The sequence below is a fragment of the Rhinolophus sinicus genome, chromosome 3, assembly GCF_057876585.1.
Source record: "Rhinolophus sinicus isolate RSI-liver-muscle chromosome 3, RSI-T2T, whole genome shotgun sequence".
Taxonomy (NCBI): Eukaryota; Metazoa; Chordata; class Mammalia; order Chiroptera; family Rhinolophidae; genus Rhinolophus; species Rhinolophus sinicus.
Genome location: NC_142503.1, coordinates 92,952,348 through 92,967,498, shown reverse-complemented (window position 1 = coordinate 92,967,498; position 15,151 = coordinate 92,952,348). Strand labels below are relative to the sequence as shown.

Here is a 15,151-nt window from a genome sequence, read left to right as displayed (position 1 = left end):
TAGAAGTGCCGTGTTATGCAGGGGTTACCTGTATACATTTTTTGGGCACCCTCCGTATATGGGAAACTAAATTTTGACGAAAGAACCAAAAACATATAAATATACAATGGAGAAAGGAAAGCCTCTTTAATAAATGGTGCTGGGAGAATTGGAAACCCACATGCAAAAAAGAATGAAATCAGACTGCTGTATGACACCATACATAAAAATTAACTCAAAATGGATTAAAGACTTGAATCTAAGATCCGAAATAATAAAACACATAGAAGACATAGGTACTATAGTTATGGGTGTTGGTCTCAGAAGGGTTTTTGTGAACTTGACCGCAAAGGCAAGGGAAGTAAATCAAAAATAAGTAAATGGGACTACATCAAAGTAAAAAGCTTCTGCACAGCGAAAGAAGCAACTGGACAAAACACAAAGGCAACCCAACCAAATGGAAGAAGATATTGGCAAACAATACCTCCAATAAAGGGTTAATATCCAAAATATATAAAGACCTCATACAACTCAACAACAAAAAAATCAAACAATGGGAGAAGGTATTTGCAAATGATACCTCCAATAAGGGGTTAATATCCAAAATATATAAAGAACTCATACAACTCAACAACAAAAAAACAAACAATCCAATTAAAAAATGGGCAGAGCACCTGAACAGATACTTTTCCCAAGAAGACATAGATAGCCAATATATATACAAAAAAATGCTCAACTTCACTGCTATCAGAGGAATGCAAATCGAAACAACAATATACCATGTCACACCTGTTAGAATGGCTATTATCAGTAAGATAAGGAATAACAAGTGTTAGAGAGGCTGTGGAGAAAAGGAAACCCTGATATACTGCTGGTGGGGATGTAAATTGGTACAGCCACTATGAAAAACAGTATGGAGGTTCCTAAAAAAATTAATAGAGCTACCATATAACCCAGCAATCCCTCTTTTTGGTACCTATCCGAAAAATTTGAAAGCATTTATTTGCAACAATATAAATACGCCTATATTCCTTGCAGTATTATTCACAATAGACACAAACAGTGTCCTTAGATTGATGACTGGATAAAGACGTGGTACGTATATTACATGGAATACTACTCAGCCAGAAAATAATATGAAATATTGCCATTTGCGATAACATAGGCAGATCTTGACTATCATGCTAAGTGAAATAAGTCAGATGGAAAAAGACAAGAACGTGATTTCACTCATATGGGAGATATAAAACCGAAAGCAACAAACAATCAAGCAAAACAAACTCATAGACACAGACAACAGTATGGTGGTTACCAGAGGGGAAGGAGGGTGGAGAGGAGAACAAAGAAGGAGAAGGAGGCCAACTACATGGTGATGGAAAGAAATGAGACTCTGGGTGGTGAGCACACAATGGAATATACAGATGTTGCATTATGACGTTGTATACCTGAAATGTATATGTTATTAACCAATGTTACCCCAATATATTTAATTAAGAAAAGAATGCAACGAATGGTTAAAATAGCAGATTTCACAAAGCTGAAAGAAATTAGTAAACTAGGAAACAGAAAAACTGAAGTTTGGGGAGACAAAGTGATGGAAAATACAAGAAGAGACACACATGGGACACAACGAAAAGGTCTAACATGTCCTGAAATACCAGAGAGGTGAGAAAGTAGGGCAGAACAATATCTGAATTGATAATGGCTGAGAGTTTTTCAAAGCCACTAAAAGAGATCAAGCCACACAACAAATTCCAAGGAAGATAAACCACAACTAAGCACCCATAATAAAATTTCTTTTCAAGTGAAGTTGACACACTTATCAAAACTAAACATGTGCTGGGTCATAAAGCAAATTTCAAAACATTTCAAGGATTGATATGAGTATATCCTGTGACCTAGCAGAATTAAACTAAAAACAGGTAACAAATCAATAGCTAGAGAATTTCTAACTGCTTAGAAATTAGGCAATTTTCTTCCTTCCTTTCTTTCTTCCTTCCTTCCTCTTTCTCTCACTCCCTTTCTCCCTCCCTCCGTTCCCTCCCTCCCCTACCCTCCTTCCTTTTCCTTTTTGTTTTTAAAGTACTAACAGCCTTTATTGATCGCAACCGGATGCGATACAGGAGGGGATCCAACAGTTCTGGTTCCTGGGGCAGCTTAAAAGACTTAGTCACAGCCCTCAAAAGGAGCAATGTACTTCTAAATAACCCATGAGTCAAATAAAACATCACAATGGAAATTAGAAAATATTTTGAACTGAATGAAAATGAAAAATACTTCTATTTGAAAACTTGTAGGATGCAGCTGAAGTTGAGATTATAGGAAATGTATAAGTTTAAAAGCATACATTAGAAACGAGAAAAGGCTGGGAAAAGAAACAAACCAAGTGATCTGAAAATCCGTATTAAAAAGTCAAAAAGAAATCCTAGCAAATCAAATACGAGGAAAGAAGAAGGAAATAATATCTACAAGGGCAGGAATTAAAGAAATAGAAAAATATATATAACAGAGTGGGTCCTAAGGTTGGTTCTTTGACATAAAAACCTACATAAAACGTCGTATGTAAGATGAAATGTGGAAAGTACACCCTCTAAAATTAGGAAAAACAAGACCAGGATGTTTGCTATCACCTCTATTCAATATTGTACTGGAGGTCTTAGCCAAGGACAGTAAGACAAACAAATAATGTAAGGATTGGAAAAAAAGGGAAAAAACTCATTATTGTAGACAACATGATGTATATCCTAAAGAATATACAGATAAATATTCAGAATTAAGCAAATTTTCTAAATATCTGAATACCAAAACCAGTTATATTTCTATACATCAGTAACAATCAAACTTCTAATATACTATTTATAATAGCATCAAAAACATATACCTAGGAATAAATTTAATAAAGATATGCAAACCACTACACAGAGAAGTTAAAGGTGATGTAAATAAATGAAGGATATACCATGTTCATGGATTGAAAGATTCAATATTGTAAAAATGTTCATTCTCTCCAAAATAACTGGTAGATTAAAGGTAATCCCAATCACTATATCAGCAAGATTTTTGTGTGTTTTTTTGGTGTGGAAATTGACAAGTTGATTCTAAAATTACATAGAAATGCAAAGGGCCAAGACCCGAGATAATTTTTAAGAGGAATGAGAGAAATAAAGTTGGATGACTTATTCTAGTAGATATCAAACTTTGTGTAGCACAGGGTGGAAAGAAAAACAGGCAAGAGGGTAGAAAAATTGACCAACGGAAGAGAACAGAGTCTAGAGTCTAGAAATGGATCCACATATATATGGACATTTAAATTATGACAAAGGTGGTGCTGCAGAAAGGTGAGGGAAAGGGTGGTTCTTTCAATAAATGTTGCCAAGTTAGGGCCGGCCTGGTGGCTCAGGTGGTTGGAGTGCTGTGCTCCTAACGCAGAGGTCGCCTGTTCGATTCCCACATGGTCCAGTGAGCTGCGCCCTCTACAGCTAAGACTGTGAACATCCAGAGGTGAGCTGCCACGGGCTGCCGTGTGCTGCCATGAGCGGCCGGCAGCCAGCGAGAGCTGCGGTGAGCCGCTGTGAGCGGCCGACCGATGACCACTGCCTCAGCCGTGGGGGAGCACAAGGCTCATAACACCAGCATGGGCCAGGGAGCTGGGTCCTACACAACTAGACTGAGAAACAGCGGCTTGAACTGGAGTGGGGGGGGGGGGGGGGGAAGAACTCATATAAAATAAGAAAAAAAACCTAACGGAAAAGAGCCAAGAAACTTGAACAGGCACTTCAAAAAAAGTATGTACAAATAGCCAATGAACAGTCATACCTCTTTCTCATTAATAACCAGGGAAACAGAATTAAACCACAATGAAATACTACTTGACACCCACTGGAATGAGTAACTAAAGAGACCGGCAACACCAAGTGTTAGTGAGGATGTGTAACTCCAGGAAAAAAATTTTCTACTGCACTGGTAGGAGTGTCAACTGAAACAGCCTTTAAAAAACTGTTCCACATCTACTAAAACTGAACATACTTACTTTATGTATGTGCACCAAAAGACTTACACAAGAATGTCCATAGCAGCATTATTATAGCTCCAAACTGGAACCCCAAATATCCAATGGCAGAATTAATTGTGGTATATTCATACAATGGAACAATATACAGCAATGAAATTGAAAAACCTACTGCTACTTGGATGAATCTCACAAAAATAAAATCCTGAGTGAAAGAAATCAAACACAAAAGAAAGCATATTCTATGTTTCCATTTATATAGAGTTCAAAAACAGGAAAAAATATAAATAGTGCTAATATTCAGAAAGGAAGGAGGAAAGGAGTAGACTGGGAGTGGGTATGAGAGGGGCTTGTGGGTGTTGAAAACGATTTACTACTTAACCTGGGTGGTGGTTACATGGAGCTATACACTTCTATTTATTTTTCTGCACAGTATACTCTACATTTTTTAAAGCCATTAAAAAAGAGATGACATGACATGGAATGTTATACACTATACAATGATTTAAAAAGATGCAAAAAAGCACATATGCTATGATCTCAATTACGTAAAACAGTTAAAATGTTCTGTGTATCATCAGTGTTTGCTCACACAGTAGGAATGTTAACAGGCACGGAGACGTGATGGAGAGGGGTATAGCCAAGACAGGGTATTTCACTTTACCTAAAAAATTTTTTGAAACCGGGAGAGATAATACTTGTAGCACATGTTACAAATTCCAACAAGTAGAGTACACAGTAAAAAGTTTCCGTTCCATCTCAGTAGGTTATTACCAATTTCTAATATATCCTGTCAGAATTATTCTATGCACATTAAAGATTAAAGAAACCAGCAGCACAAATGACTGAGGACACTATACAGAGTTCTGCACCTTGTCTTTTATATGTATTTTGAGATCATTCACATCAGTGCCTAGTGAGCTGCCTTATCCTTTTTAACAGTTACACAGTACTTAAACTTATTCAACCAGCCCCCTGAAAAGGTACATATACGTTGTTTCCAAGCTTCTGGTATTAAAATAATGCTGAAATCAACATCCTTGTATATGTCTCTGAGTATATGCCCTAAAAGTAACCTGGATCAAAGGGCATGTGCATCTCCCATGCCGATAATTACTGCCCCACTGCCCGTTAGAGAGCTGTACCAACTGACGCTCACACCAGCAATACGTGAGAAGCCTGTTTTTGCAAATACTTCCACAGTTTCTATTTTACATGTAAATCTTTAGTTCATTTGGAATATGTTTCTCTAATATATGAAAAGCTGCTCAAACTTATTCATAGGAGACAGAAATTAAATGCTATGCCTGACCTATCAAACTGGTAAAACCCCAAAGCTATGACAGCTTAATCTGGTGGTGAGACTGGAGAAATAACCTCTCTCATACACAGCTGATGGGAATGTTAAACGGTACATACTTAAAGAGGAGAAATGAACAACATCTAGCAAAATTACCCACACATTTAACCTCTAACCTCTATCTTCTAGGAATCTATCCCAGAAGTATAATGGCCAAAGTAAGAAATGACTTACGAACTAAAGTATTATTTGCAGCACTATCTGTAATAGCAGACAACTGAAACAACCCCATGTTTTCAAGAGGACAAGAGTAACTATGCAGTTGTTAAAAAAATAAAATAAAACAAGAGATGAATGTCTATATTTGACTTTGTATAGTAAGTGAAAAAAAACAAGGCTCAAACTTATATATGTTACTACCTTAAATATTAGATGGTGGGGGTTTACATATAGACTCTGACTGCATAGTTTAAAAAAACAATGAAAGGATAACCAAAAAGTAAAAATGGAGAGGAAGGGAACAATGTAGAGTGGAAACAGATGGAAACTGGACTTCTCTGAGTGTATCTTGTTTTATTACATATTCTTTGGAACAATTTAAGTATTTCACATAACTAGAAAGAACTACACCAAAAACACAGAAATCCCTAAAACATAGTGAACAAATGAACCTTACGACAGCTGACTCTTGAACAATAGCCTTACTACACACAGTTTGAACTGTGTGGATCTAGTTATTTTTTTCAATAAATATAGTACAGTTGGCCCTCCATATTTGCAGTTTCACATCTGTGGATTCAACCAATCATGGAATGAAGATAGTACAATTTCAATCGGATATGGAGGGCTGACTAAAGTTATATGTGGATTTTCAACTGTATGGAGGGAGGTCTGCATCCCTAACCCCCGCGTTGTTCAAGGGTCAACAGTATATATGAGGTTGGTGGTATAACCAACTGAGAATAATTAGTTTACGTTACTTCAAATTAGTTACCGTTACTTCTGGTATCCATAGAGAGATATACATTAGTGACACAATGAATCATAAATAACTCTTAATATGATTTTGTTAAGTCTTACTGTTAATGACACTGATATTGTTATTTTGAAATCATGTGTACTAAGATCAATCAAATAAGTAATTATGAACCGTTTTTGTGTAAAAATACATAAAACTATAAAATCAAAGAAATTATGTACGAAATTCTGTAATCCTAAATCTGAATTTGAAATATTGATATAAACTAATGATTTAAAGTCCTTTCTAGAAGATACATATATCTTTTTTATTTTTAACTTATTTTTTAAATTTATTGGGGAAGATACGTATATCTTAACCGTCTTAGAATCTAGATTATAGTTTCTAAATATCATTTCCAACTGGAAAAACCAAGGGCTACTTGAAGAAATAGCCATCTTCAATCTGGGTTGGAAAAGATTATCAACAATGGCGAAACACTCATTGGTCACCTTTGGAGTTAGCTATGGTATCAGTGTCTTCTCATCCTGTCATTCCCGTAGTTAGGGTATGTTCTACATAGAATTGTGGTTAATAAATGTAGGAGACACAATTAGAGTATCACCATTTTGCAACCCAATAAAACAATGGACCTAGGCAAAGATGATAAATGGCTGCTAAAACCTTCAGATGAGAAGCTCATATGAAAATTAAAATGTACGTATGACATTAACACTGGGACCCAGTGATCAATATTAACATCACAAAAGGGAGGCAACCAGACATCAGGTGCTCCTGATGTGATGCAACAGGAAGTACAAAGCACCACCTATGCAATATTCTGCCAAAATAATTGATCTTGACGCTAATCAAGCCTCGGGATCCAACTACCAATTTACAAGGAAAAGAGGGGATACAGTGTGTGTTAAAATGGCGTTGTGACAATGCAAACTAAATTCAGAATGTGGAATATCCTAGAGAACAAAATAATCCAGATTTTTCAAAAGCATGAAAAAAAGAGCAGCAGTAGCATTATAGGTTAAAAGAGCCTAAGAGACATATGAACCAAATGTAATGAATTGATTTTTTTGGTCCCTGACACACAGTAACTGTACTAAAGACAATTTGGGGGAATAAGGGCAATTTGAACATGAAGAGATATTAACTAATATAATTATTATTGTTTAAGAATAATAATAGTATTGTGGTTATTAATGTTAAAAAAGTTTAAAGAAACACTAAAGTATTATACTTCTATATATGAAATGACATGTTTGCAATTTACTTTAAAACACAAGAGCAAAACCAAAAATGTGGGGTTACTGATGGAACAGGACTGACAAAATACTGTTAACTGCTGATGTTACATGAAGGTTCTTCACTGTATTTTCTTTCCTTGAACATACATTTGAAAATTGACATAATAAAAAGATTTTAAAAATAGGGATAATGAGTATACTTAACAGACCTGTTGTGCTGATTAAAAGAAGAAATGTACCTAAAGTGCTTAGCACAGAATAAGTGGTCAAGGTGAAGGTTATTATTATTACCCTGTTCTTTGCATTCTCACAACTGCTCTGGCTTAGGCCCTCATCTTGCATTTGTTAGGTTGGTGCAAAAGTAATTGCGGTTTAAAGGGTGGGGCAAAAAAAAAAAATTGCAAAAACCGCAATTACTTTTGCACCAGCCTAATATATTACTATGAGAGCCTTCTGGATTGATTAATTTATCTCAAAATTTCTCTCCTTTCTAAAATCTTCCTCCACACACTTTTTTCCCCTAATACTATGTAACTGGGTACCCATTTGTTGACAGGCATTGTAATGGGCACTTTTCAAACATTACCTTCAATCTTTACAACAATTCTTCGAGATGAGAGAAAGACTTAAGTGATTTACCTGCCAAAGGCACTACAGCTACTAAAGGGTCAGAACCAAAAATTTGAACCCAAGTCTGTCTGGTAGCAAAGTCTGCTCTGTTCCCTATGTTCTACGACATCTGCTTTCTAAAAAAGAATTACAATTACTTATTTCTAAACCTTTCACTAAATTTGCAATGCCTTTAGGATAAATTTCTTTTGTAACCCAATGCAATCCAGACTCAATCTACCTTCTCTATCCAATTAACACCATTTATTAAATTATTCATCCTTTGTCCCTTTATCTGTAATAATGGTTCTGTCTTGTATCGGGTTTCCATATATATACTGGTTTACTTTATGAATTTTCTATTCTGTCCCATTGACCTATAGTTATAATTCAAGGATTTGTATCTTCTGTTAGTTTAGAGGTAGTCCCAATATCCGACAGAGGTGGTTAGTAAACACTGGCTAATCAATTAATGCTAGGAACCCATTTTGCTCATGCCAAAAGAAGAAATGTACCTGAGAGACACCTCGAGTAGAACTGTATGAACTGGTAATGGCATTGCGGCTGGAGCTAGGGATGCCACCTGTATATGTGCTGGTCATGGAACTCATAGAAGAGGTGCGGGATCTCTTATTCAAGTGGTCATCTAAGCTCTGGGAATTGAGACCTCTCTTCAGAGACCCAGGCCTAATAAAAGGGAAAAAGATAGTTAGATGTGTTACTAGAGTCAACATTCTTTTAAGGCTTCATCCATGGCCACAAAATCTTTCTTAAATAAACTTAATAGAAAAGGATAATGCTCTTAATTTTATTGTTAACAATTCAGCTAAATATATCTGACAAACTCAAAACGGAAAAGCCAAATATTTTAAAAATTAAATGCATAATTCTACTTACATTATACTCTAAAAAATGCACACTGATCTACAGTGACAGAAAGCAGATCAGTGAACGTCTGGGGCTTGGGGCAGGATTGGAGGGGGACACAGGAAACTTTTGCAGGTGATGGTTATGTTTATTACCTTGACTATGATAATGGTTTCACAGGTATATACGTGTCAAAAATTATCAAATTGTATACACTTTAAACAGAGTTTACTACATGTCAAATATCCCTCAATAAAGCTGAAATAAAATCAGTTAAGAGGAACCATTTTTTCTAAGCTTCCAACTGAAACAAAAATTCCCTAGATATCCTTCTTGTAGAATAATCATCCAATCTCTGTTACAATGTAAACAACTATATCCTGGAGTGATGTCAAATGTGGACCAGTTTATTCTTATATTAGATGAAAACATATTTTCTCTAACTTTCACTCATGGATCCTATTTGGGGCCGTACCAAGCAAGTTTTCTTTTTCATGTGACAGTCCTGCAATTTTTTGAAGACCATTATCCTTCCCTCCTTCATTTCCTATTCCCCTTGAGATTTTACTCCTCTGGGTGAGTACTCAAGAATATATACCTTCAAAACCCCCTCACCCACCACCACTACCCCTTAACGCCTTAGTTGCGTCACTCGGAATGAATTTCAGTTTGTGTACATCCTCTCTTATAGTGTGGAACACGGAACCAAACACAACACTCCATGGGCAATCTGAGCAGAATTAAGGAAAGCAGGACTACCGCTTACCTGCCTCATTCTGGTCTTCGTTCTTCTGTCAGCACAGATTAGGAGCACATTGGCTTTTTTGGCAGCCACATTATACTGGTCGCTCAAATTAAACATGTAAGCTACCCCAAGTCTTTTCCCACATATTTCTGAGACACTTTCCCTCCTATCCATTCTTCCTCAAATGTATTTTAAACTCAAATGTAGAAACAACATTTATCTTAAATTTTACATTGTTGCATTTTATCCACTGTGTAAACCTTGTGATCTTTCTGTTTACATACTTGGTTACTAAATATATTTACAAATCCTCTTGCCTTAGCATAATTTAGCCATAGAGTTACTGTGGCAAGTTACTCAAAATGTTCCTCTCTGATTTCAAAGATTTGAACTTGAACAAATAAAGCAATGCAAAAAGCAAAGAGGATGGGGTGGCTAGCTAGCTCAGTTGGTTAGAGCGTGGTGCTAATAACAGCAAGGTTGCTGGTCGATCCCCTCATGGGCCATTCTGAGCTGCGCCCTCCTTAAAAAAAAAAAAAGAGGAAAATCTATAGGACAATAACTCGGACAATGCCCTTTTTCTAGATAGCGTGTACGTCAACCAGCTAGATTCTCACTTACTTGGGCACAAAAGAAGCAGGAACTCCATTGGCCACCATGGGCTCAAATGCTGAATGTCCACTCCCACTGCTATCATGGCGCCTGTGATAAATTAAAAAACTCTCTATTAAATAACTTTTTTTCTTAAAGCATATTCTTTTATTCCTGGAACTTTATACTATTTCTATGGAGCATAGGTTTAATGCTAGACAAGAAAAAGATTGCTTCAAATCCCAAAGATTCCAAAAGGAAAATTTATTCTAAGATTGTTCTGGCAATAAGTATGAAAATACAGCAGATCCTCAAATAACATCATTTTGTTTAACATTGTTTTATTATAATATCGATGAGATGCCATAGGAACTTAACTCTTATTTATCAGTGAGCCTAATGAAAAATTGGTTTTGTCATTATATGTTGTCACAGTTTCCAACAATCTATTGACGTTAGGTGACGACTTACTCTACTTCAAGACCTTTTAAACTATTCCGGTGTGTTAATTATTACAATCACAAATTTATCACCTTACCATCTACAAATTAAAAACAAAAAAAATCTTTAGGGACCAACCCACTCATCCCATAGTGCTCTAGAGGTTAATATAGCAAATCTGTTAGGCAAAATCTTTACATCTCACATATAAGAAGGGCCTATGTGTGATGCATACAATCACTGCTTATTCCAATTACAAGAAAGATAATATAGAACTCCTCAGGTATAGGCTCACTAGGGCCAAGTAAAATTACCACCCTGGAGAACATGAAAAACCTATTTGGACCGTAAGAATAGCTGTTTCCTCTCCTTCCTCCATACCTTCTGCCTCCTGCTACTCCCGCTTAGCTAGCTGACATTAGCTCAAATTGCTCACTTGTAAATCATATCTCTAGTCATCATTACCTGATCTTCCTATATTATATATAGATGCATTAATACTTCCCTACTTAATTTTGTTATTTACAGCATCAAAGATGGCCAACTCTGAACGTGTGGATTATGAACAATTCGGTCTAGGTAATAGGGACAATGATTACATTTTCAAATGTGGGGTTTACTGACTGCTCTGAGAGCGTTTCCTCGTTCACCTTATGTAAAGAAGCCCCATTCTCATTACCCTCTGTTATATCACCGTTTTTTAATCTCTATATACTTACCATCTATAATTACCTTATTTTATTATCCCCTCCCCCTTTTGTCTCTCCCTCTTAAGTAAGTCCCATGAGGACTTTGTCTTGTTCACTGCTCCATCCACAGTACCTGGAATAGGCTCCGGCATATTGTGGCTGCTCAATTTGTTTTATTAAAACATGAGTGGAATCCTTAACTGACTCCTTGGAAAGTCACAAGCAATTCTGCATTCAAATTACTGACTTCAACCTCCTCTCTTTCCATGCTTAAAAAACAAGACTTCTTATTCCATTTTCATTAAGTTATTGAAAACCAATGAAAGAAGTTGATTTTACTCTCATTACTAATAAATCTACCATACTCTATTCTTTATTTTCTTTTCCAAGCATTCCCCTTTAGCACAATTGTAACATTTAAACTGGTGATTTCCCACATAACTGAACAACACAAGATTGTGAGAGAAAGCCTTTGAGCATTCTCTCAGAAACAGAATTTAATATATCTGTATAAAAAGTATGAGGCAACAAGACAAATAGTTGTTGGCTTATTTCTAGTACTTATGGAAAAGGTAAATTATAACATTTATCTAATCTGTGCCTTAACCTGAGATGAATAGCATTAAAGCCCTTGTTACCAAGCTTTTCTATGAACGTCAAGAAGGAGACCTACTAGGCTCAGAAACTGGAGCTGGCCTCTGTATCTCTATGGGAATAAGCTGGAGTGCACATAGGACGTCTTTTTTTTAGTACTCTGCAGGGCCTGTTACCTTCTTTTATTTTCCTGGCCATCAGCGAGTATTTGTTCTTCCTCCTCCACTGTTCTTTTCTTCCTTTCTTTGAGGGCACTCAGTACAGTCTCTTTCGCACATGGGTCCGGAGCATTACTTGATGGTGAGGACAGTGTTGAGCTGATTAACTGCTCTGGCCTGCAACGAAAGACAAGATTCTAGCATTAAGATATTTTAAGTACCATGCCATATAGCACAAACTCCAGTCACTAGAAATCAGAAGCTAGCCAACAAGCAAAAGTGTAATTTATGCATTCACAGAAAATGCCCTTGGCAGTTAAAGCTATAGTCTAAGGCAAAAATAAGAAAAAATGGTTCAACAAGAAAAGAAAAATGGTTCAACAACTAGAATTTGGGATTTCTCATTTAAGTAAACAAGTACTTCCTCTTTTTTTTTTTGCTTTATAGTTGTCTTGTCAGAGGAACGACCATAGAAGAATAAACAATACTCACACTGGAAAATGAGTCAATTTGCTATCAGGAGGAGCAATCCTCACTGTCACTGGGCTGCACACCATTTTGGAATTTCGAGCAGATAGCACAGTCTTCTTGTGATAACCATTCCAGCACACTGTAGGAAGTGACCCCAGAAGGGAATACTGGGCCTGCTGGATTGGATATCGTCTTCGAGGTGTTATTAGGAACCGATCTGATAAAGTTCCACAATCCCTGTGGAGAATGGGAGACATGTTATGGAACCGAAAAAGCTTAAAAGAATGTCAGAAAATTTAATTGACTAAAGAACCATGTGGGTTCAGACATTTTCCTGAGAGCTTAAACCTCTAAGCAACACAGAACACAGTATTTTTATGGCAATTTACCCCCACTCCATTTAAGGGCAGAGAGTGGCAGCTGCTTAACAGCTGCCCCTACAATGGGCTTCAACAATTTGAGAGGGAAATTGAAAACCTTGCCCACAACATGTAAAACTACAATGGAAGAAAAGTGTGCGTTAGGACATGCAGGGAGGAACTTCTCAAGAATCCTTCAATCTTTTATGCTAAATCATCAGTAATATACACCAAAAGTCAAAAGTTCCTAACACCTAAATGTTCATCTTCTCAACTAAATGTATTCATTGAGAACCTAATATATTCACTAAACTTCTGTATTTTCTGGTATCTCTCCACTACTGTGACTAAATGAAAAATGTCTCTTTAATTTGCTCATCTTTATCAATCAAGTTTTATCAATGGAAGAAGGGTTTCCTAGGAATACTCCTGAGTTCTTTGAACTCAGCAACTCAGCGAACTGATAGAATTTCTCTTATCGGTTCAAAGAAAAAATATAACAAAACATACTATATGACCTAAAGTAGAGATATTTTTAGTGTTAAGGAATGTTCTGCTAAAGCTATACTGTACTAAAATTCAGACAGTTTTAAAAATTGGAAGGAAGGGAACACCTACAGCCACATCTCGTTCCAAAGGTTAAAGGGGGGTCAGGAGAAGCCTGACACGCACTAAGGTGTTTAAAGAGGACAAAACAATACAAAATCTACTTTGGACTTAATGAAAAAGAAAATCGGATTTAAAAGTCAAGTCCTCAATTCAAAGCCAGTGGATAGAGGAGGGGATGGGAAAGATCAGCACATCTTACCTGTGGGAAAGCCTCCTGGAGGGTCGGAGAAGGGGAGTGGGGAGAGAGGAGTGAATGTGGTCAACGCGACGGGGCGAGTGAACCAGCGGCGAGGTGCGGGTGGGTGGGTGGCGGCCAGGCCTCTCCCGCAAGTCCCTGGCCTCCGGGGCCAAGGCAGGCGGCGGGGGGCCGGGCTTGCCGAGGTAACTGCCCATTAGGAGCAGTTCAGCATGGTCGGGTCCTTCCAGGAGGGTCCGCGGCCCAAGGAGGTTTCCGTTTACTGCTGATTTGGCCGGAGGTGAGGTGAGCAGTGTTCGCTGACGCCGCGCGTTCCGAACGAGCGAGAAGGCGGGCGAACCTCGGGGCTTGTGGCTCAGTCCCCACCAGGCCGCGGTAGCCCCCACGGCCAGCCAGGCCAGAGCAGCCGCCGCCGGCACCAGGTAGAGCACAAGGCCGAGCAGCGACAGGCCCAGGAGCGCCGCCCCGCCGCGGCCCCGGCCCCGGCCCCGGCCGTCCCTGGCACTCGCTATCGGACGCCGCCGCTCGCCTCCTCCAGGCACCGCAGCCGCCGGAGACATCGCGGCTCCGCGCCGCGGAGAAGACTTAAATATCCCAGCGTGCACCGCGCAGCGCGCGCGTCACCGCGCGCCGGTTGCGTCACTACGCCCGCGACGCGATCGCTCAAAAGCTGGGGGAGACGCTGCTGTCTGTCTACGCCATAGACCCGACCCAGTTGCTAAAATGCGGTCTCACTGGAAACTGAGTTCTGGTTCTCCAGGCCTCCTGCGTGTCCACCCGCACAGCACCCATCCAGAGGTGAGCCTGTGAAGAATCGGATTAAACATAACAGCTCCGGAAAGCGACTACTCACGTAATGCTAAATCCATGGTATCTTCTAGGGGGCTAAACTCTCCAAAGAGATTATCAGGCACTTTTCTTAATTGCTACTAGAGGTTATGTATGAGGTTTTTATAGTTACCCTGTTTTCTGCCCAAGTATAGATAGTTAAAGGGAGTTTACGTAAACAACAGTGAAAAGCAAGACCAACCAAACCAACCACCCTTGTAAATGTGGATCTAGTTCTAATAAATTCCCGATCAAACAGTCTAATAAATTACGGATCAAACCTAGAGCTGCAATTTAAGTTTGAGTTTCTGCTGTACAAGTTAATACAGTGCGACAATTATCTACCAAATTCCACATCATAGTCCAGGATCAAGTCTGAGGATTTCTGATCAATTTCCCTATGTTAGATTTGCTCATCTGAGAAGATTAGTGGTTGTCTAGGGCTGGGGAGTATGTTGGGGGTTGGGGAATGGACAGTGCCCTCTAAAG

General features: G+C 38.2%; 1 protein-coding gene across 1 annotated transcript in view; it reads right to left on the bottom strand.

Annotated features, from left to right (window-relative positions):
* The window catches only part of POM121C (POM121 transmembrane nucleoporin C), a 33,190-nt gene extending 18,747 nt beyond the window's left edge, over window positions 1-14,443 (bottom strand). The window contains exons 1-5 of the mRNA XM_019754966.3: window positions 13,838-14,443; window positions 12,692-12,907; window positions 12,218-12,376; window positions 10,348-10,428; window positions 8,630-8,801 (exon numbers count right to left, since the gene is read on the bottom strand). Of these exons, the coding sequence (XP_019610525.3) occupies window positions 8,630-8,801; window positions 10,348-10,428; window positions 12,218-12,376; window positions 12,692-12,907; window positions 13,838-14,394 (1,185 nt within the window). The 5' untranslated portion in view covers window positions 14,395-14,443. The remainder of the gene's footprint in view (window positions 1-8,629; window positions 8,802-10,347; window positions 10,429-12,217; window positions 12,377-12,691; window positions 12,908-13,837) is intronic.
* Between the last annotated feature and the right edge of the window lie 708 nt (window positions 14,444-15,151).